Genomic DNA, 21,719 nt, shown 5'->3' with positions numbered 1-21,719 from the left:
CTGTATATGAGTTGAGACTGCATTTGTGTTTATTTTCAATATTTATATTTATAAATAACTTGTTAAGGAATAAACAAGTAGGTGAAATAAACCGGATAATGCAGTAGGAATTTTTTACATGTCATGCTTAGAAATTTCAACACATAAACTAATAATGCAAACAATTCTCAAAACAACTTCAAGATCAGTATGGGACTGATATCATTGACATATGAAACCTTTCTAATCAGAGAACATGTAACAGGGAATTAAACATTTCATATGTTTATTATACAAATGACCATTAAGATTTACATTTTGGATTTGTTGCAGTGCTTCAAAAGGCTATGTTCCACCAAGTTTCTAGGATGTGGGAGCATGGGAGCGAGGAGACACACAAAGGGGCATGTGGGAGCACCCCAAAATTTTAGGAAAAATTTAAGGGGAGTGGGGGGACTCTGTGGTACGTAGCATAGGTGTCCCCGTCTTTAAATTATAAAACATAAAAATAATAATGATAAAATCCCAACAATAACAATTCGTCTCATGCAAATTCATCATTGTACAATCTAGTGGAAATGCGATAATCCTATCAATCTTCAATCCTAGAAACTATTAAGTCTATTGAATTCTAAATGGGATATGAAATTCTACTTTCTCCATATGAAGTATGATGAGGTTGGAAGTTGGAAGCACTCTCAAACATCTCAAACATGTCCCCACACTAGGGAAACATTTCCCCAGGCATTTACCCAAGTTTCCCCCAAAGGGAGAGGTGGGGAAATGTTTCCCCAAGCGTCTAATGTCCCCCGTTCATGGGAAACATGGGGGTGTGCCCCCCACCCTAGGAGCGTGTCCTCGTGGAACACTGTCAAAAGTATTATTTATTTGGTATTCGACATGAAAATCATGTATGAAATATCACATGAGATGAAGAAACGCAGAGTGTTGTACAAGTATTGATTACCCAATTCAAAATAAAAAAATTCAATCATACCTATATCCCACAAATGACAAGTGTTGTTACTGTGAAATTTTCCTTGAAATGCAGCAACTGGAATTAATTTTTCTAACTGATTAATTATGCAGTTTATTTTGTTACGACAAAAAATTGAATTAATCACACTGGGAAAACCCAATGTGGGAAAACTGGTGCAACGAATGAGGGCTTTATTAGTATGCAGCAGTGAAATTCTGAGTACAATTTATGGATGCCCAAACTGGCAATCCAATCTGAGAGAAATACTAGCAAAATCAATTAAGGGAAATTTATCCTCCACAAGCAATCCTAGCTCAGTTTGGCCACTCGAACTATAGCTAACAATTACCCCTCTGCACAGCTTCTGCGCAAACCTTGTGCAATCACTCACACACTCTGCCCAAATCTGCCATGAATCTACCTTCGACTGATTGTTGTTGCTCTGGAAAGAATTCTTTGGCCATTTGGAAAATTATTTTGGCCTCCAACAACTGAATCTGTTGATTTTTCGTAAGCATCGAATGTGCTCTAGCCATGAAAATTGGTGGAGAGGCTAAGGCACATGAGATCTCCAAGATCCAGAAATCTTTTGGAGAAATTCCACCTGGATGAAGAGATATTAAAATAATTAATATTTTTAATGGGGTTCCTAAGTCTAAACTTAGGAAAAGTAAAATATTAATGTATATTAATATAATATGGGTGAGAAAGTTCTAAATAACGAGGATCAAGCCAAATCTAATTTTAGTAGTTGATTAGGGACTTAATCTCAGTCGTTGAATCGTCAACGGGAAAAATATAAGAGGAAGCTTGAGGGTCAGTTGGAGATACACCAAGACACCAAGTTGATTAGTCAGTTCGATTTTCTGGGGCGAGGTTTGCTGAGGAAATCGAACCAGTAATCAATTGCAGCGAGGGGCAGTTGGGCAGGAGGCCGAAGAATACATATCAGAGAGGCAGTAGAATACTGGGAGAGGCGGCGCAGAGCCTTGGAGGGCTGACGTAGAGGGAGCAAGGGTTGACGCAGAGGCTGAGGAGGCTAGCGCAGAGGATGCAGAGGGGCCAAGAGGTTGAAAGGATATTCTCTGAAGGGTAAGCCATTTCTAGCACCCTAGTTGTATTCAGAAATCTGCTTAATAATAAAACCCTCATATATGTTGCATCGGTTTTCTCGCATTGGGTTTTTCCGAGGACGATTGTCCAAAAATAACGGTGTCCCTTGTGTTGTCTCAGTTTGTTTCAATTGCTGATCTTATATTTGTGAAGGCTTCTATTGTGTTTATTTCAATGTTTATATGATTAAATAACTTGTTAATGTAAAGAACAAGTAGGAGATAATAAACCAAAAATAACAATAAGGATTTCTGAAGTGTTAGATTCAAAAATTTTCACAGAATCCTCCTCCCGCTCAGCCAAATTGTACTGCCTTCTTGAGGCTACTACGCAGTCCCTAAGTAGCCTCCTGGAGAAATAACTCAACCTCCTCTCTTGACTCTCCGGAACTAGAAACTTCCTCTGAAATCACTGTCCCCACCCCTCTACATCCCTTTTGGCTCAAACTCTCTTCCTCTGCTCGACCTTTGACGCTAGATAGCTCAATCTGCAAAGGAACTCGCACATTGGCTTCTCTCTCATGTGTTTTTCTCCAACACCATCAACCTTCTCTTATAATCCCTCATTAGCTCACCAACTGCCATGATTAGGTCCTCATCAATGACTAAAATCATTTCTTAGTTGATCCATGTGAGTTTCTAGAGAATTCTCACTTTTTTCAATTAATTCATGTTAATTAATCATTTTCCCTAAGTTAGACTTAGGAAAAATTTAAATACTAACTAATTAACTTAATTGAGCCATCTCTAGGTGTTTTCTCCTGAAACTTTTTCTGGGTTCTAGAGCTCTTGTGTTTTTAAGCCTCTCTGACCAAAGTCGAGACTAGAACAATTGTCTGATGCTACAAAAATAAACACTCCCTCTTAGCGAGGAAGGTGTTCTCTTTATCTCGTAACATCATCTCCCATACACGTTGCTGATGTCTGACAATTACAACAGCCTGCCACTACCCACCAACCATTACGCTACTCTGATTCATCTGTCACTCTAAGTTGAATCACCCTACATCTTCGTTGTTGCTGACACTACATTGTACACCCTGTAACGCTGCCAACTTTGCCACTGCGCTGCAACTGATTTCATGTTGTCGTTGTTGTTGCAAATATTGCAACTGAGAATAAAACATTGAATCAATTGTATCTATGGACTACAAATGTCTCCTGAGTCACTCACTGCTACCAGTCTCTGCACTGTCCACTAAGTCTCTCTACACAGCAACTGCAACTACATTGTGCACCTCAACATCTAACTACAACTAGTATTGCAATTGTCCCTCAAGAACATACTGCGCCATCTGACATTAATCCATTTGCTACTGAATAATGTGGGCCCCTATAGCAAGGGTATTGATCCAAGAGGAAACACTTGTCTGATGCTCACCTTGATGGACCTTGCCCGGCTCTACGCAAGTCTAAAGCTCAATGTCTTCCCACCTTTCTCCTGGAGGTATAGCTCAAGGTTACTTGGGAGCGAGAGCGACATTTTCAGAAGCTCCCGGTTTGGGAGCGAATTTATATATATATTTTAATGCATATATGTCAACAAAAGCATGTAGAATGATGAATTAGATGTAAAAGCATAAAAAACATATATTGAACCATATAACAACAATCATCTAGAAGTTATAATCTTCATCAAACAAGTCCACAAGTTAGTAACATAGTAACATACAACATATTGAGTCTCATGATTCATCAATCTTAAAGTTTCAAGCTTTCAAAATTCAATATATAACATTTATCATGATTGATCACCAAAGTTGTACTTGTAAGCTAAGTGTAACCATTACAACAAATAATATCTAACATGAAATGAAATGAAACAACTTTCAACTTTCACGAAGCATCATATTCATAATTCATTACCAATGAGTTATAATTGCCAACTTCAAACTTAAATTGTCATATATTGTTTACAAAAAATATCATAATAAATATGAAAGAGTCAACAGTTATAAAAACTACTAGAAACTAGAAAAGACAAGTAAATCTATTATCTATTGCTAATGCTTGGGCCTCTTGCTGCCACGAGAAATGTCTAATTTTTTAGTCTTGTTGGAAAATCAAGATCTTTGTCATTAATATCACCCTCTAAGCATTAATATCCAAAGGTATCTTTGTCATTACCTCTGGATCTGTATAGGGATCTTTGTCATTAATATCACCCTCTAAGCATTAACATAAGATAGAAAAAACATAGCATGCCAAGTCAAGATTTTGTTTGAGTGATGGGTACATTTTTAGTAAGGTCAAGATAGAGGAGTTCGACAACAAATGTCACTAACGTTAAGGTACATAGAGGGATTGGTGCTCTTGATTAAATATGAGTTCCATACCCTAACACATGACAAAATCCAATGGAAACATTGCAATCCCCCCAATCCTGAAATCCTGAAAAATTGATAAGTCTGCTAGATTTTGAATGAGATCTAAATTTCTACTTTCTCCATACGAAATCCAATGAGGTTGGAACCACTCTCAAACATCTTGAATCATTTCATGGTAATGTTAAAAATTTAAGTAAAAGTGACATCCTTTTACTTTAAGAATTTAACATTACCATGAAACGCATATCAATACTAGGGCCATAGGCTTCATCATTAGGCTGCCCCACTCAAAAATTATTTCTTTCTTTGAAAAAAATTGCAGTTGGAATGTTACTACAAAAAACAAAATTGTAAAAAAGATTAGGGAGCTCCCCTAATCGCTCCCTAAAAACCAAGGAGTGTTTTTTTTTAAGGGAGCGCTCTCCCTAAATCGCTCTGCCTTCGGAAACGATTTCAGGACCGTGCTTCCGAGCGGAGCACGAATTGGGAGTGGGTTCATGGCAGAGGGGTTGCTCCCCCGCAACCCTGGTATAGCTACATAGAAAGTGAAATCTCCTTCCAACATGGAGGACAATTGATCAATCTTTGCCGAAGTTGTTACCTGCTCCTGCTTCTCCTTCATATCCTTCTTCCTCCTAGGACACTAGGTACTGTAGTGACCAAACTCACCAAACCTAAAGCATTTGATTTTCGACCAATCTTTTTTCTTCTTTTCTCCTCCCTGTGAGCCTTGTCTCTGATTGGGACCTTTCTTTGCCTTTCCCTTTGATGCAAGGGCTACGTTCTCCTCCTTCACACTCTTCGATCCTCTACTGTTGCCATTGAGACTACTCTTGACTAGAGCAAGTCGCATCTCCTCCTACGTGAAATATGCCCACAATCGATCCCATCCAGGTATTTCATCCTGTCCAGTGATGCCTTGGACGAATGTAGCCGACTCCTCGATGAAACCGTTGATAGCTACACGCACAAGTTCAGCTTCTTGTGGCGCCTCTCCTACTGCAGCAAGCTCATTCTGGATATCTTGAATTCTGGTGAGGTAGGGGGTAACTCCTTCTCCCTTCTGCATCCTAGTGGTTCTCAACCTCTCCTTCAGGAACATCTTCCGATTCTCGGAAGGATTCAGGTATAATGTTGCGAGAGCAACCCACATTTCTTTGGCCGTATTCTTGGTCGCTAAGTGTGAGACAATGTGATCCTGAACTCCATCAAGGATCAACTATTTTGCCTTGGCCATCTCCTTATTGTAGTTCTCTTGTAGTTCTCTAGCTGATGCGGATCTGTAGGTACAGCTATAGCTTGTTCTACATACATCTTCAGACCATACTCATCCAGTAGGAACGACATTCTAGCTTTCCAAATAATGTAGTTGGATGCACCTTCTAACTTTGCCCTGATCACAAAGTCCTACTAAGGCCATTTCTGCAAAACTCACAACTGGGAAAATAAACAAGAGTCTCCTCCTTTCTTGCTTAGCTACCAGCTCTACAATTCGCACTCCTTTCTGGAATGTGTTATCCTGTGTGAAAATTCCAAACTGAAATCCTATTGTAACAACTGGTATTATTTCTCCTAATTGTTAATTAATTTAACAATTTATTGTAACAACTGGTATTATTTCTCCTAATTGTTAATTAATTTAACAATTTATCTGCTACGGCAAATATCGAAACCTTCACAAATAAAATACTGTGAAAAAAAATTGGAAGCTAAGAAATGCTAGCACACATAAAATTAACACAATTATTTTTGGACAAAAGTACCTAGAAAACCCAACTTGGGAAAACTAGTGCAGCAACGGAGGGTTTTATTATTATGCAGCAATGAGAAATTCTGAGTACAACTAGATGCTGAAATCTGGCAATCCTACAAAGAAAAATAGTGGCAAAAATCTAGTGAGGAATTTTCCTCATCCCACAGACAATCTCCTGGCACAACTTGCCTTCAAAAACTTGGCCCTCCGACCCTTTGTGTCAACCTTTGTGCTGCTCTGTGCAGCCTACTAGACATCGAGCCTCTGACTGGTCTCTGTGAGTCGTTTTGCCTTATGATGGATGGAAAGATGCTTCTCGACACTATGGGACTCCTCCACGGCCTCTGGAACTGAAGATGCCTCTCCCCTTCAGCGAATCGAACTTGCCCTAGAAGTTGTTGCACTACCCCAGCGTCAGCCTCTCTGTGGTTCTTATGCCTCTCTGCATATAAACTCGTTGGATCTAGAATGCCCCCTCCAGCCTCATTGTCTCTGCCCCTCACTCACTGCTTCAATCTCTAGCTCTCTCCGGCAACTGATTGCTGCTACTCTGGAAATCGATCTACCAAGAAATCGAATTGCTCAAGTGTAAGTGTCAAGTGTCAAGTGTATTCTCCATCATCACATCGACCTCCTCTTATAATCCTTTGTTGGAGCACCAACAGCCAAGATTAAAACATAATCAATGTCTAGGATCATCTCTAGATCGATCCGTGTGAGTTTCTAGATGATTCTCGCCTTGACTTAATTAACACTGATTAATTAACCATATTCCCTAAGTTTAGACTTAGTAAATATTTAAAAATTGGTTAATAATCTAATCAAGTCATTTTTAGGTGGAATTTCCAGAAACGATTTCTGGGTTTTGGAGATCTCATGTATTCTAACCTCTCCACCAAATTTCAAGGCTAGAACACATCTGATGCTACAAAAACTAATACTCCCTCTTAGCGAGGAATGTGTTCTAGTGTTGCACTCCCTGCCACAACACATTGTCTTTGCATCATCTCCTGTCACGTTGTTGATGTCTGGCCATATTTCCCACCAACCACTGCGCAACTCTGATATATGTTGCATCTGTGTTGCTGCTGACCCTGTTGTACTGTTGCCAACACTACAACTCCCTCTCATCTGTTACTGCTACAACTGCAACATCTACAATTGAAAATCATTCAAACTACTGAATCAATTGTGTTTAGTATGATGCATCGGTCTTCCGAGTCCTGACTACTACAAGCATCTGCACTATCTACTGAAGACTTTACGTTGTTGCTGACTTTGCACTGTGCCAATTGCACTACTGCCAACTCTGCACAGCACTCCCCAATATCTGACTGCTACTAGTCTCTGCAACTATCACTCTGGTACCGACTGCATTGACTGTCATTGATCCATCCTGCTACTGAATACTATGGGCCCCTGTAGCAAGGTATTGATCCATGAGGTGGACTCCTCAAAGATCCTGCCCATCTGTAGCACTCTGGGGCTACAACGCTAAGTCACCCCACCTCACCCCCAAAGGTATATCAGCGAACATAGCAAAATCTGACTTACTCATATTGTTGTTGCTACTGCTCTGTTGATGCTTCTGCACTGCTACTGCAGTAATCTCCTCAAATCCTAAAGTACTAACTTCCATAGAGTTACTCCTTCTGAAGCTACACTCCCTCTAAGTCTCGATTTCCCTATGGTTAATCTTCTTATCCCTCCTAGCTATTCGCACTGTCCTCCTACACTAGAAATTGGATTGCGTAGTTCTGCGCTGGGAATCTCCTAGCTAGAACTACACCTGCATACTACAACTAGGCAATTCACACTGCCTATGTCACTGCATCTAGCTCTACAACTGTCTCGTGGGAATTGACTGCAACTAGATTTGCAACTGCCATCTAAATGATTGACAGCGTCTGTTGACACTGAATCTGCTACTATGACACCGTGGGCTTCTGTAGCAAAGGTGATAGTCCCGCTACAATAAACTAGAACTAATCTGACTGATCTCCTTGTTGCAACTGTGTTGGACCCTGCCCATCTGGCACACTGGAGTCTCATACTCCTCCACCTGGAATAGGTGCCCCACTATCTCCTTTCGAGCCTAGTCCCTGGCTGGGACCCTTCCTTTCTTTGCAACTCACACTAGACAACTTGCACTTCCTCCGACATCTACCTCCGACTATTGGTAGTCGATCTACTGCCGAAATCTGCATTCTGGCTAACTCGCACAGCCTCCTTTGGCAATCTCGTACGCCCATCCCTGCAGAGCTACAAAATTTGGAAACTCAAAACTGGAGAAAACAAACCTCGAAAAGGTCCCTCTTTCCCTCTGCTTGGTTGTTGCTCTGCAATTCACACTCCCTTCTGGAGTGAGAAGATCTAATCACAACTACTGCCAATTTGCAAGGAAAAATTGAACTTCTTGAGACCAGAAGTTCCCTGTGAGAAAATTTTCCTCTGTCTGTTTTTCTCTCTTCGACCCCGACGTTGGCTCTGCTCTAGTAAACTGCTGCAAAACACTCTACATCTAGCTAGAGATCTTCCAAACGAAAAATCTGAGCCGCTCCCTTGCCTCTGGAATTACTCGATCTGGAAAATCGATTTTTTTCTACTCTTGAAAAAAGTCGAGTTTCCTCAAGTAACTCGGCTTCCTGGCAAAAGACTGCGCTGCCCTTGGGAATTTTGGCCTGCTGCTCTTACTGAGCAGTGAAATTCCTTCTTTTTGCTTTTATGCTCCCCAGTTGATCAACTGTGCTCTGAGACCATGTGAAAATTCCAAATTGGAATCCTATTGTAGCAACTGATATTATTTATCCTAATTGTTAAATAAATTAACAATTTATCTGCTATGGCAAATATCGAAATAAACACACTGCAACCTTCACAAATAAAATACTGTGGAAAAATAAAACACTAGAAGCTGATAAATGCTAGCACACACATAAAATTAACAAAATTATTTTTGGACAAAAGTCCCTGGAAAAACCCAACTTGGGAAAACCAATGCAGCAGCGAAGAGTTTTATTATTATGCAGCAGTGAGAAATTATGAGTACAACTGGATGCCAAAATCTGGCAATCCTACAGAGAAAAATACTGGCAAAAATCTAGTGAGGAATTTTCCTCACCCCACAGACAATCTCCCAGCACAACTTGCCTTCAGAAACTCGGCCCTTTGACCCTCTGCGTCAGCCTCTACGCTGCTTTGTGCAGCCTATTGGACGTCAAGCCTCTGAAAAGTCTCTAATGAAGTCGTTATGCCTTATGTTGGCTAGAAAGATGTTTCTATGGCACTCTGGGACTCCTTCCCGGCCTCTGGAACTGAAGACGTCTCTCCCTCTCAACAAATCGAACTTTCCTCTAGAAGTTATTGCGTTGCCCCAGCGTCAACCTCTCTGTGGCTCTTCTGCCTCTCTGCAAATGCACTCACTGGATCTGGAATGCCTCCTCCAACCTCACTGTCTCTGCCCCTCACTCATTGCTTCGATCTCTAGCTCTCTCCGACAACTGACTATTGCTACTCTGGAAATCGATCTACCAAGAAATCGAACTGCTCAAGTGTCAAGTGTATTCTCCATCACCACATCGACCTCCTCTTATAATCCTCTGTTGGAGCACCAGCGGCCAAGATTAAAACATAATCGATAGCAAGGATCATCTCTAGTTTGATCAGTGTGAGTTTCTAGATGGTTCTCGCCTTAACTTAATTAACATTGATTAATTAACCATATTCCCTAAGTTTAGACTTAGGAAATATTTAAAAACTGGTTAATAATCTAATTAAGTCATTTCTAGGTGGAATTTCCAGAAACGATTTTTGGGTTTTGGAGATCTCGTGTATTCTAGCCTCTCCACCAAATTTCAAGGCTAGAACACATCTGATGCTACAAAAACTAACATCTTGCCTGTTGGCTCTGCCACTGCAACTGGGAATTTCGGATTTCCTTCAAGGCTAAAACTAGAAACCCACTGGAAGAAATTCCACAGCGTGTGCTTTTCTCTTCCACCAAGCGTTGATTCTCCTATTGCAAAACTGCTACAAAAACAACTGCACCCAAATCTACTCTGCGAAAATATTGATCTGCTTCACCATAACTACTTCCCGGCTTCACCACTACTTGCTGAAATTACTATTGAGCTCTCCAAATTTTTCCTGCCACCTGCACTAGAAAATCGACCCTTCTACCCAGTAGTTCAAATTCCCTGCCTAGTTCTACACAAATTTGGAGAAATTATTCTGCTGCTCCCTCCTATTGAAATATGTAACTAGGTTCGGTCTTCATAATGTCTATTGTAATCATAATTTTATATATTTGATATTAAAGAAAAAAAGAAAATTTATTATTTTCATTCTTGATGCATGGGTTTCATGATCAAGGTAAATTTATTTGTAGGTCAAGCACCCATTGAGTGCTTCTAGGTTTGTCATAGAATTATGAAGTCAAAAGAGTCACTGTCATACATGTTAAGACCCCTTTGGGCATCTTGTATTATGTGAAGAAATTTATTTGAGTCATAAAAGACCCTCTAAGACCTTGTCAACGAGTTGCAACAAGTTGGACTACATGAAAGATCAAGTCAGTCTCATGGAGGCAATTAGTACCCCTGGAAAGCCTATATACCTCATTTGAAGCACACATCCAAGCCATACGAATAAGCAAGAAAAAGAGTTCGAACTTAAAAGGAAGAAGTCCTAAGGCAAGCGAAGTTTAAGAAGGAAGCTAGAGTCAAAGTTTTGGGTCTCTCTCTCTCTTTCTTAAAGTGCAATGAAATTCTGAAGCTACTAGGTAAAAGTTGCTAGAAAGTTGTTGGAGGACGAAGTTGTTGGAAAGTTGTTGGAAATCGAAGTTGTTGGAAAGTTGTTGGAGGACAAAGTTGCTGAAAAGTTGCTGGAAGTCAAAGTTGCTGAAAAGTTGTTGGAGGTCGAAGTTGCTAGAAAAGTTGTTGGGGTCGAAGTTGTTGGAGAAGTTGTTGGGGTCAAAGTTGTTGTTGGAAGGTCAAAGTTTGTTGTAAGTTGTGTAAGGAAAGCTCATCAAGAAGGAAGGTTGACTTGGTCTTGGAGGGGTCTTTGTCAAGGGTCTTAGGTCTTGGAATTCATCATTTGAAGATTCTATAAGAAGAGAAGAATTCTTGTGGGTTTTCCTCTCAAGAGGAGAGGTTTTGGCCCTGGATAGCAGCCTACATTTTGTGTCCTCTTGTCTCTTTGATCTTCATTGTTTGGTAGTTTGATGATAGAGAACACAATAATAATCAAGTGAAAGAGGAAGTTAATAACAATTACCTCAAGTTAAGTTAAAAGAACATCACAAGAAGTTATCAAAGTAAGAGAAATCATCTAATTAAGTTGTCCCTAGATTTCTCAACACCTCTGAACTGTGAATTTCTCCCTCTTTGTCTCTGAGCCTCTGATCTGTCAAACTACCTCTGATACCATGTGAAATTTTCCTTCAAATGCAGCAACTGGAGTTAATTCTTCTAACTCATCAATTATGCAGTTTATTTAGTTACGACAAAAATATCGAATTAATCACACTGCAATTCTTCTCAAATAAAAACGTTGTAGAAAAATTGAAAACTGAGAAAATGCTAGCACACACACAACTAAAATTTGACATAGTTATTTTTGGAAAATTGTCCCAGAAAAACCCAATGTGGGAAAACCTGAGCAACAGATGATGGTTTTATTATTATGCAACAGTGAACTTCTGAGTACAATCTATGGATGCCCAAACTAAAAATCCAATCTAAGAGAAATAATGGCAAAATCAACTGAAGAAAATTTACCTTCCTCTACAAGCAATCCTGGCTTAGTTTGGCCACTCGAAATGGCTAACTCGGACCCCTATGCGCAGGTTCTGCACAAGCCTTGCGCAGGTTCTGCACAAGCCTTGCGCAGTCACACACACGCTCTGCCTGGATCTACCACGAATCTGCCTCCAACTAATTATTGATGCTCTGGAAAGAATTCTCCGGCCCTCTAGAAAATTATCCCAACCTCTGGCAACTAAATCCTCCTCCTACTCAGCCAAATCAAACTGCCTTCTTGAGGCTACTGCGTAGTCCCTGCACAGCCTCCTAGAGGAATAATTCGGCCTCCTCTCCTAACTCTCCAAAACTAGAAACTTCCTCCGAAATCACTGTCTTTGCCCCTCTGCGTCCCTTCTGGCTCGAACTCTCTTCCTTTGCTCAACCCCTGAAGCTGGATGGCTCGATCTGCCAAGGAACTCGCACTATTGGCTTTTCTCTCGTGTTTTGCTCCAACCCCATCAACCTTCACTTATAATATCTCGTTGGCTCACCAATAACCATGATTAAGTCCTCATCAATGACTAAGATCATTTCTGAGTTGATCCATGTGAGTTTCTAGCGAATTCTCACTTTTCTCAATTAATTCTTGTTAATTAATCATTTTCCTTAAGTTAGACATAGAAAAATTTAATTACTGACAAAATAACTTAATTGAGCCATCTCTAGGTGTTTTCTCTTGAAACTTTTTATGGGTTCTGGAGCTCTTATGTTTCTAAGCCTCTCTGACCAAAGTCGAGACTAGAACACCTGTCCAATGCTACAAAAATCAACAGTTACCCTAAGAGTGATTACTTCCACATCTAAATATCCTGTATGTGACTTTCGTATGAACAGAAAACAATAAGAGTTCTTTGCAACCATAGTAAATTTCATTTTGTTTGAAGGAATTGTTACCCACTAAAAAGTGGACAACCCATAGGAGAAATTTTTCTCCTCCTTGGACAACTAGCCAACCAGCAGCCCTATTGATCAGCACTTGACATGATGTTATGGACCCTCCACAGACAATGCTCTCATCAAATTTCTTTCTCCCCTCCTACATTCCTTCTTAAAGCCAGGGTCAGCCATCGACAAGTACCTTTACCATTTTCTATTCATGTGTTTTTTCTTATTGTTTGGGGCATACTGATATGGATCAAGGGTTGGTCTGAATGATTGACCGCTCTTCACTATATTCTTGTTCCCTCACTTCACTTGGGTGGTTAATCTTTGATCCAAGTCTAGTGTGACCTCCTTTTATGCCTTAGGGTTATAGGAAGGACACTAGCGGGGGGGGCTCTAATTGAAGTAGCATGCCGATGATATTTCATACTTGCCACTTTCCATCATTTCCCTTATTTCACATCAGTTCTCCGAGCAAGTGGCCATTGGTCATGGAGATTGGCAATCTCTCATCATTATCCTTGGATCTGGGCCGAAAAACATTATCTTGGAGGTTGATGCAACTAAAAGAAAGATAAAAGAAAAAAAAAGCCACACTAAAAGAAGAAAAGAAAAATGCAAAAGATGGATGGGACTAAAATTAGCGCGTGGGCATAAGCCTAGCATGAGCTCTACCCCCCTCATTAGCCATCACTCGATTCCCAGAGCACTTGATGCTCCACACATAAAAAGGAAACCTTATATTGTCCCTGTTGATTTTTCATAGTGTTCTATGATGTTATGATCACTTAAAACAATTTCTTCCAATTTCAATAACCCCAATAAGAGATAAGCAATTATAGATAGAACAATGAACAGTAAATGCACAATAGAAGATAGCCAAGCATAATGAGACACAAAGATTTTGGTCAAAGACCAGGGGAAAACCCAAAATCAATTCTTCTTCTTCTATTAGTCAATCAATGTTCATCATGAGATACATCAGCACAATAGTACATCCATAAACCAGCCAAAGTCAATGCTTTGACTCTTCAAGTCAACCAATCCAAAATCAATCAATAATGAGAGAGTCAAATCTGGTCAAATATATCAGTCTGCAATTTTCAGCCTGTGGAGGTTCAATCAACCAGTCAACAACCCACAATGATTGTTTAGAGTCAACAGTCAAACCTACACAGAAAAGTTCAATCAACCCAACAGAATATTCGGCCTTACTTGCTTAGTCAAACTCAATCAAAATGGTGACAAAACCTCCTGCAATTTTCTATCAAATTCCATAGTCAAACCCTAGTCCAGCATGCGGTCCCTCAGTCAAAGTGCCTAAAAAGTTCGATCAAAGTCTCCTTCAATTCGACCTTCCAAGACAGTCAAGAAATTCGGTCAAACCAGAAGCAAATAGCCCAAGTCAACGGTGATCAACATAGCCCAAAACAGTCCAAAATAGAAAAGTCAACTTTGATCAAACAAATCTCTCTCTCCTCCTTCGCACATGTGGATGCCCCCTGTAATTTCAAAGATGATCAAACTTGATTGATGATGTGATGGATGTGCCAAATGAGGAGTCTATGAGGTCTATTTTTATGTGACTTTGGAGGATCAATTTCCTCTTGAGGCTGACTTGTCTTCTTTAGGTTGACTTGGTCAAGGTTCAAAAATGTGAGTTTTCTTTATTATTTTGGTGATGAAATTTCGACCATAACTGTCCAATTTTCAACACTCCCTCTTAGCTAGGGAGGTATTTTCCGCTGCATCATATGTCTCATCTTGGATGTACATGTCTCAATATAAAAGAAGCTCATCTCGTCTCGTCTCGTCTCTCTTAGCTGAACAATGATGACTCGATCCATAGAAGAAGAAGAATGATTCAGATGACAATAGGGGAGATTGATTTACCACAACTAATTCTTCTTCTTCTATTAGTCAATCAATGTTCATCATGAGATACATCAGCCCAATAGTACATCCATAAACCAGCCAAAGTCAATGCTTTGACTCTTCAAGTCAACCAATCCAAAATCAATCAATAATGAGAGAGTCAAATCTGGTCAAACATATTAGTCTGCAATTTTCAGTCTGTGGAGGTTCAGTTAACCACAGTCAACAACCCACAATGATTGTTCAGAGTCAACACTCAAACCTACCCAGAAAAGTTCGATCAACCCAACAGAATATTCAGCCTTACTTGCTCAGTCAAACTCAATCAAAATGGTGACAAAACCTCTTGCAATTTTCTATCAAATTCCACAGTCAAACCCTAGTCCAGCATGCGGTCAACCTCAGTCAAAGTGCCTGAAAAGTTCGATCAAAGTCTCCTTCAATTCCGCCTTCCAAGACAGTCAAGAAATTTAGTCAAACCAGAAACAAATAGCCCAAGTCAACGGTGGTCAACATAGCCCAAAACAGTCCAAAATAGAAAAGTCAACTTTGATCAAACAAATCTCTCTCTCCTCCTTCGCTCATGTGGATGCCTCCTGTAATTTCAAAGATGATCAAACTTGATTGATGATGTGATGGATGTGCCAAATGAGTAGTCTATGAGGTCTATTTTTATGTGACTTTGGAGGGTCAATTTCCTCTTGATGCTGACTTGTCTTCTTTAGGTTGACTTGGTCAAGGGTCAAAATGTGAGTTTTCTTTATTATTTTGGTGATGAAATTTCGACCATAACTACCCAATTTTCAACACTCCCTCTTAGTTGGGGAGGTATTTTCCGCTGCATCATATGTCTCATCTTGGATGTACATATCTCAATATAAGAGTAGCTCATCTCGTCTCGTCTCATCTCTCTTAGCTGAACAATGATGACTCGATCCATAGAAGAAGAAGAATGATTCAGACAACAATAGGGGAGATTGATTTACCACAACCAATTCTTCTTCTTCTATTAGTCAATCAATGTTCATCATGAGATACATCAGCCCAATAGTACATCCATAAACCAGCCAAAGTCAATGCTTTGACTCTTCAACTCAACCAATCCAAAATCAATCAATAATGAGAGAGTCAAATCTGGTCAAATATATCAGTCTACAATTTTCGACCTATAGAGGTTCAGTCAACCACGGTCAACAACCCACAATGATTGTTCAGAGTCAACAATCAAACCTACCCAGAATATTTGGCCTTGCTCAGTCAAACTCAATCAAAATGGTGACAAAACCTCCTACAATTTTCTCTCAAATTCCACAGTCAAACCCTAGTCCAGCGTGCGGTCAACCTCAGTCAAAGTGCCTGAAAAGTTCGGTCAAAGCCTCCTTCAATTCGGCCTTCCAAGACAGTCAAGAAATTTGGTCAAACCAGAAGCAAATAGCCCAAGTCAACGGTGGTCAACATAGCCCAAAACAGTGCAAAATAGAAAAGTCAACTTTGATCAAACAAATCTCTCTCTCCTCCTTCGCACATGTGGATGCCTCCTGTAATTTCAAAGATGATCAAACTTGATTGATGATGTGATGGATGTGCCAAATGAGGAGTCTATGAGGTCTATTTTTATGTGACTTTGGAGGGTCAATTTCCTCTTGAGGCCGACTTGTCTACTTTAGGTTGACTTGGTCAAGGGTCAAAAACGTGAGTTTTCTTTATTATTTTGGTGATGAAATTTCAACCATAACTGTCCAATTTTCAACACTCCCTCTTAGCTAGGGAGGTATTTTCCGCTGCATCATATGTCTCATCTTGGATGTACTTGTCTCAATATAAGAGAAGAGAAGCTCATCTCATCTCGTCTCATCTCTCTTAGCTGAACAATGATGACACCTTATGTCCACCCTCACCCAACTTGATCCTCAATAATCAAGTGGTAGAACACCTACATCCAATACTTAGGGGAGATCGATTTACCACAACCAAGTCGATGGCAGTCATAAATGACCTTGGTAAAGATTACACACACCTAAGTCTCCTGACCCACTAGCTAGATGGGTGGCAATCCCAGCAACATTAACCAAGTCCATGGCCCTTTGGTCAATAAAGACACAAAGGTGACTTGCGGGTAGGATGCATATTGGGGCATGTACTCAACCAAGTCATGGCTTTTAAGGAGTACCCTCACACCCAAGAGCCTCGTTGCTCAATCCCCCCTCACCAAGTCCATGGCTAGTCGAAAGACTGGGGGAGAGCATATGCTCAGTGTTCTCGATCAACAGTGTTCCCTCTCGAGGAGGGATACATTCTCCTACACTCCAAGCTACTCTCTGAAGAATAAGAACTTCGCTTTTGACAAAGGCTTGGTGAGAATGTTTGCAACCTGCTCATCAGTCAAGATGTGTTGGAACCTCACTGCTCCTCTCAGTACCATATCTCTAATAAAGTGGTACTTGATCTCGATGTGCTTCGACCTGTCATGGAATACTGGATTCTCTGAAAGTCAAATCCTGCTTTGATTGTCACAGTATATCACAGTCATATCGAGCACCTAATCAAATAGCTTTGCAAAGAACTTCCGCAACCACACTGCCTCACAGCTAGCCATACTAGTTGCAATGTACTCTACCTCGGTTGTACTAAGAGCGACAGATTTATGCATCCTACTCATCCTGGAAATCACGGCGGATCCCAAGCTAAAACAACATCTTGATGTGCTCTTCCTATCAGTAACGCTCCCATCACAAATTCATCCAATTCAATGGATCAAAATTCATGCCCCAAGCAGGTAAATTAGTGCTTGAGTATTACATACCTCGAATCTAACAATAACTTCTGCTTACATCAGTGGCAAAAGTATGAGCATTTTCAGTCCAGTAATAGCTGCCTTCTTACATGAAATGATGATGTCCCACTCCAAAAGATATGCAAGAATGACTTTCAGAAATCATGCCACTGTTCCTTCAAATAATAGGTAGACAATATGAGGGCAAGCTTCACAATGCAAGCATAAGTCTCGAATGACTCTTCGAAACTTTAAGTATTCCGAGGGGTAAAGCATACGTACCACGATGAGAGATGATAACCACATTAGTTCTCAGTAGACATTAAGTATATCCGTATAAAACCCAACCTTTTGGACATCATTCACGAAGACCATTTATATCTTAGTTAATTCAAGCTCAAAAATGTAGCTGTCTCTGTGTAATGAATTTTAAAAGGGAAATAAAACGGGTGATAATTTTCAAAAAATCTTCACATTTGTAAAACATTTCAGTGTAACATCTAGTGCTTGGTCCCTTCATATACGTTGATGCAATCTCTGATTGTCTCCGTTCATATAAGATGATGCAATCTCCTATGTTCATTTCATATACACTGATGCAATCTCCTATCATCCTTTCATACACTCATGCAATATCTGAAGATCATCCCTTCATATGTGATGATGCCATAACAATATCAGTCGGACCCCATCCCTTTATGGGATGATTGGTTATCTGTTAGTCTTCAATACACCTGTTCCTGCGCCAATTTTACTGCTTGTAAACAGCCATGAAAGGAAAGAAGGAAGGCTCAAACTGAAAGATCACAAATTACAAGCGCTAGAAGTTGTTCGCTCAATAAAGCAAGATTTTTTGTGGGCTGTCTTATGCACCCATGTTCTAAGTCCTGACTAAGACATGCGAGGGTTCACACCAGATGCTCACAAGTTAAAAAGTGTATCAGTCCCTAAACAACTGAAGAGCTTTGTCTAGCCTATTTGGCTACTTCGAACTACTCTTCTTCTGTCCCTGGTGGTCATTTTTTGTGAATACCTTAGGAATACATTCGACAGATCCGCCTTGCCTGCCTGCCTCAATTTCTCTGCAACCTCTTCAAAGATATTATACCCATCAGGAGTTGGGGAAAAATCATGGAGAAATTTGTTGTAGTCGAAGCGAGGAACGTCAACACCCTCATATATCATGCCCTCTAAATACTTGCTAGCCTCCCTTGATCTGCCTTTCTTGACAAGCCCACCCACAAACACGGTATGAAAATCAACATCAGGACAAAGGACCTCGCTACACCTTCGAAACCCAAAGTTCACCTGCATGAGCATAACATAGGTGTGCATAATCGGCTCACAACCATCTTGGATCATCCTATGGAACAAACGGTTAGCTTCATCCGATCGGCACAGATTCACCATGACCTTGATGAGAGCATTATAAGCCCCAGTATCAGGCTTTCCCATCTCCTCAAGCATTCTATATGCCTCATCTAATCTCATTGCATTGCCAAGACCCGTAATGAGGGACTTATACACCGCCCCGTCAGGTGCCAACCCATACTCCCTCATCTCATCAAACAATCTCAGGGCTTGTCTAATTTTGTTATCTTTGCAAAGGGCGTCAATCATAATGGCATAAGTCTTCACATTGGCAATGGCAGAAATGAATTGAAAGAGCTTAAAGGCATCTGGATATCTCTTACCTTTTAAGAGGGCCTCCAGCATGGTGTTACAGACTGTGACATCGGATTTCATCCCCAGGGCCACCATCTCATTCCAAACCTCCATGGCCTGCACCAAGTTATTCACTTTACACAGACCAGATAGAACCAAACCATACGTAGTAACATTTGGAGAAATCATCCGCTTTACCTGCCTAAATATCTTGTTCCCTTCATTACCCAGCCTGGCCCTGCGCAGCGAGTCCAAAACAAAATTCAAGACCCCAACATCGACATTAACGCCATGGTGGGTCATAAAATCGAATACACGCAGTGCCCCCTTAACCTGCCCACCATCTGCAAGGGCTTTCACAGACACTTCGAGGGTCTTTACTGTCAGCAAACCATTGGTGCCCATCTGCTGAAGAACTTCCCAGATGGTCCGGTAATCTCTGGTTTTGCCCAGAATGTCGATCATCTTATTTGAAGTGATGGTGTTATGGCTGTAGCCTAATTCTGTCTGAGTGGCTGCCCAGAGGTAAAACCTCCATGCGGGCCTCCTCTCCCTCAGAAATCTGTTTAGTACGCTGAGCACGAATTCATGCGAGAGACTGATATTGCCCAGCAGGCGTCGGAGCTTGGTATCGGAGGAGAACTGCTGCTGCTCTAGCACTGTGCATACCCTCTCCACCTCATTGTAATCCAACCGGGAATGAGAACGGTTGGGTATGGCTGTGGCCGTGCCTCTGCGAAACAAAAGCAATGAAAGGAATGTATTTTTTGGGTAGCGTGAGCTCCATGGCCTTGACAAGGACGCCATGACCGCATAACGTTTCTATGTCTCGCCTATCATCTTTGCATATACTCGAGTTCTATGAATCATTTGTGTCTGTCGAGTGCCATCATTGTATCGCTGGAGAGGTGTTGCGTTCGGCATACAGCAATATTCATATTTTGGGCTCTGTATACTTCATCTTATTTTTTTATTTTTTTCAAGGAAAGAAAACCAACGGAACTTTGTATTTAAGTAAATTATGTACATTTGTCTTTATAATTTCAAGACTCATACGTATTAATACCCTATGTTAGTAAATTATGTACATTTGTTTTTATAATTTCAACATTCATACATATTAATATCCTATGTTATTTTCAAAATAGATATCAAGATAAATCATTTAAAATAGATATCAATATAAACCATTTCATGAATTCTGTCCATATAATACAAATTCACCAAGACATAAATATATAACCGAATGTTAAAAAGGGTAATTTCATCTTTAAAAACAAAAATGTCAGTAGATAAATGCCAAAATAAGGAAATCATCAAGTAAACTGGATTAGCCTTTTAAATTTTGTCATTTCGAAAAGTTGTGTTGTGGATCTCGCCAAGTGGATATTTATGGCTTTTTTTTGAAAGTGTATTAGTAATGTTATTTAATTTTTGTGAATGTGTGAAAAAGTCACTCATCTAAAAAAAATCCAATCAACTCTCTAGTTCTACTCATGCAATTTGTGAGCATAGGGGGATCGAAAGTAAACTTCTCATTTGCCTAGTCAATCGCAATGTTTGAATCCCAATAGACATCTAATGTCTCCAAGAATAACCATTTCACACAAAGTGGGACTCCCTAGAGTATAATAATCTATGATCGTGTATTTGTACTTGTACCACTATTCCAGGAGAAATGATAAAAATGTTCATGTTATAAGACAATGTATGTCCCACTGCCACATATGTTAATATTTGTAGCACCACCAAAGAATCCCACGCGGTATCTATTTCGTAGCTCCAATTGTTGAATGCATTTATGTTTGTTCTTATGTACCACAAGACCTATCTCATTAAAATAAGCATTGATTTTTAAACATATTCTACTAATATCCATTGGGATATTTTCGAAAATATGATCATTTTTGCTCCTCTAAATACCCCAAAATATATAAAAAGGAAGTGTTATATATTCCTTGTACTCCTTCTTCCAATATTTTAGACTATTTTCCACTAATGTAGAATTCCAGCCAGCAAAGACATTTAAGGTTTTTAAAACACCATTCCAAATGGTTACTACAAAGGGACAAGTGAGGAATAGGTGGGAGACATCATCATTATCAACCATGCACATGACACATCTAGCAGGACCTATGAAACCTCTCTTGCATAAATTTTCCCAAGTTAATATTTTGTTTTTCCAAACCAACCACCCAAAACATTTTAGCTTTAGAGGAAAATTCCATTTCCAAACCTTCCTAAACCACCACCTTTCCCCATCCTTCTGATGTGATTGTGAAATACACCTATAGGCCTCCTTAACATAAATTTGCCCCTGTACTACATTTCCAGCCCATGTATATTGGTCATTTTCTTCAATCAAAGAGATACTAGCTAAATATAAATTAATCACATACATATCCCAATGCTCGGCCAATTTGCCAATTCAACCCAAGTCTCTTGAGCACATCCAGGTTGGATAATGGAAGATCAGATCAACATCCATTTGAATCTTAAGTAAATAATATATACATTTGTCATGGATGTCCCTGATGAGAGGGTATGGCAGAGAATGATTCTCTGAGAATCCT

The 21,719-nt window shown here is 40.1% G+C and overlaps 1 protein-coding gene across 3 annotated transcripts in view; it reads right to left on the bottom strand.

Moving 5' to 3' along the window:
• Positions 1-20,125, bottom strand: part of LOC149239528 (putative pentatricopeptide repeat-containing protein At1g26500) — a 52,974-nt gene extending 32,849 nt beyond the window's left edge. Inside the window, exons 1-2 of one of the 3 annotated variants that reach the window (XM_089373447.1) lie at positions 19,345-20,125; positions 19,176-19,263 (exon numbers count right to left, since the gene is read on the bottom strand). In XM_089373447.1, coding sequence (XP_089229573.1) covers positions 19,176-19,263; positions 19,345-19,953 — 697 coding nt within the window. In that variant the 5' untranslated portion in view covers positions 19,954-20,125. Of the gene's footprint in view, positions 1-17,830 lie in introns of those variants that run through there. The other 2 variants (XM_089373444.1, XM_089373446.1) reach the window with 2 other exon arrangements.
• Between the last annotated feature and the right edge of the window lie 1,594 nt (positions 20,126-21,719).

Source organism: Pinus tabuliformis, chromosome 8 (genome assembly GCF_031772625.1).
Source record: "Pinus tabuliformis cultivar Carrire ecotype Pingquan chromosome 8, CPIR1, whole genome shotgun sequence".
In the NCBI taxonomy this organism is placed as follows: domain Eukaryota; kingdom Viridiplantae; phylum Streptophyta; class Pinopsida; order Pinales; family Pinaceae; genus Pinus; species Pinus tabuliformis.
The sequence above is the reverse complement of the archived record's forward strand: the minus strand, read 5'-3'. Positions and strand labels throughout refer to the sequence as shown.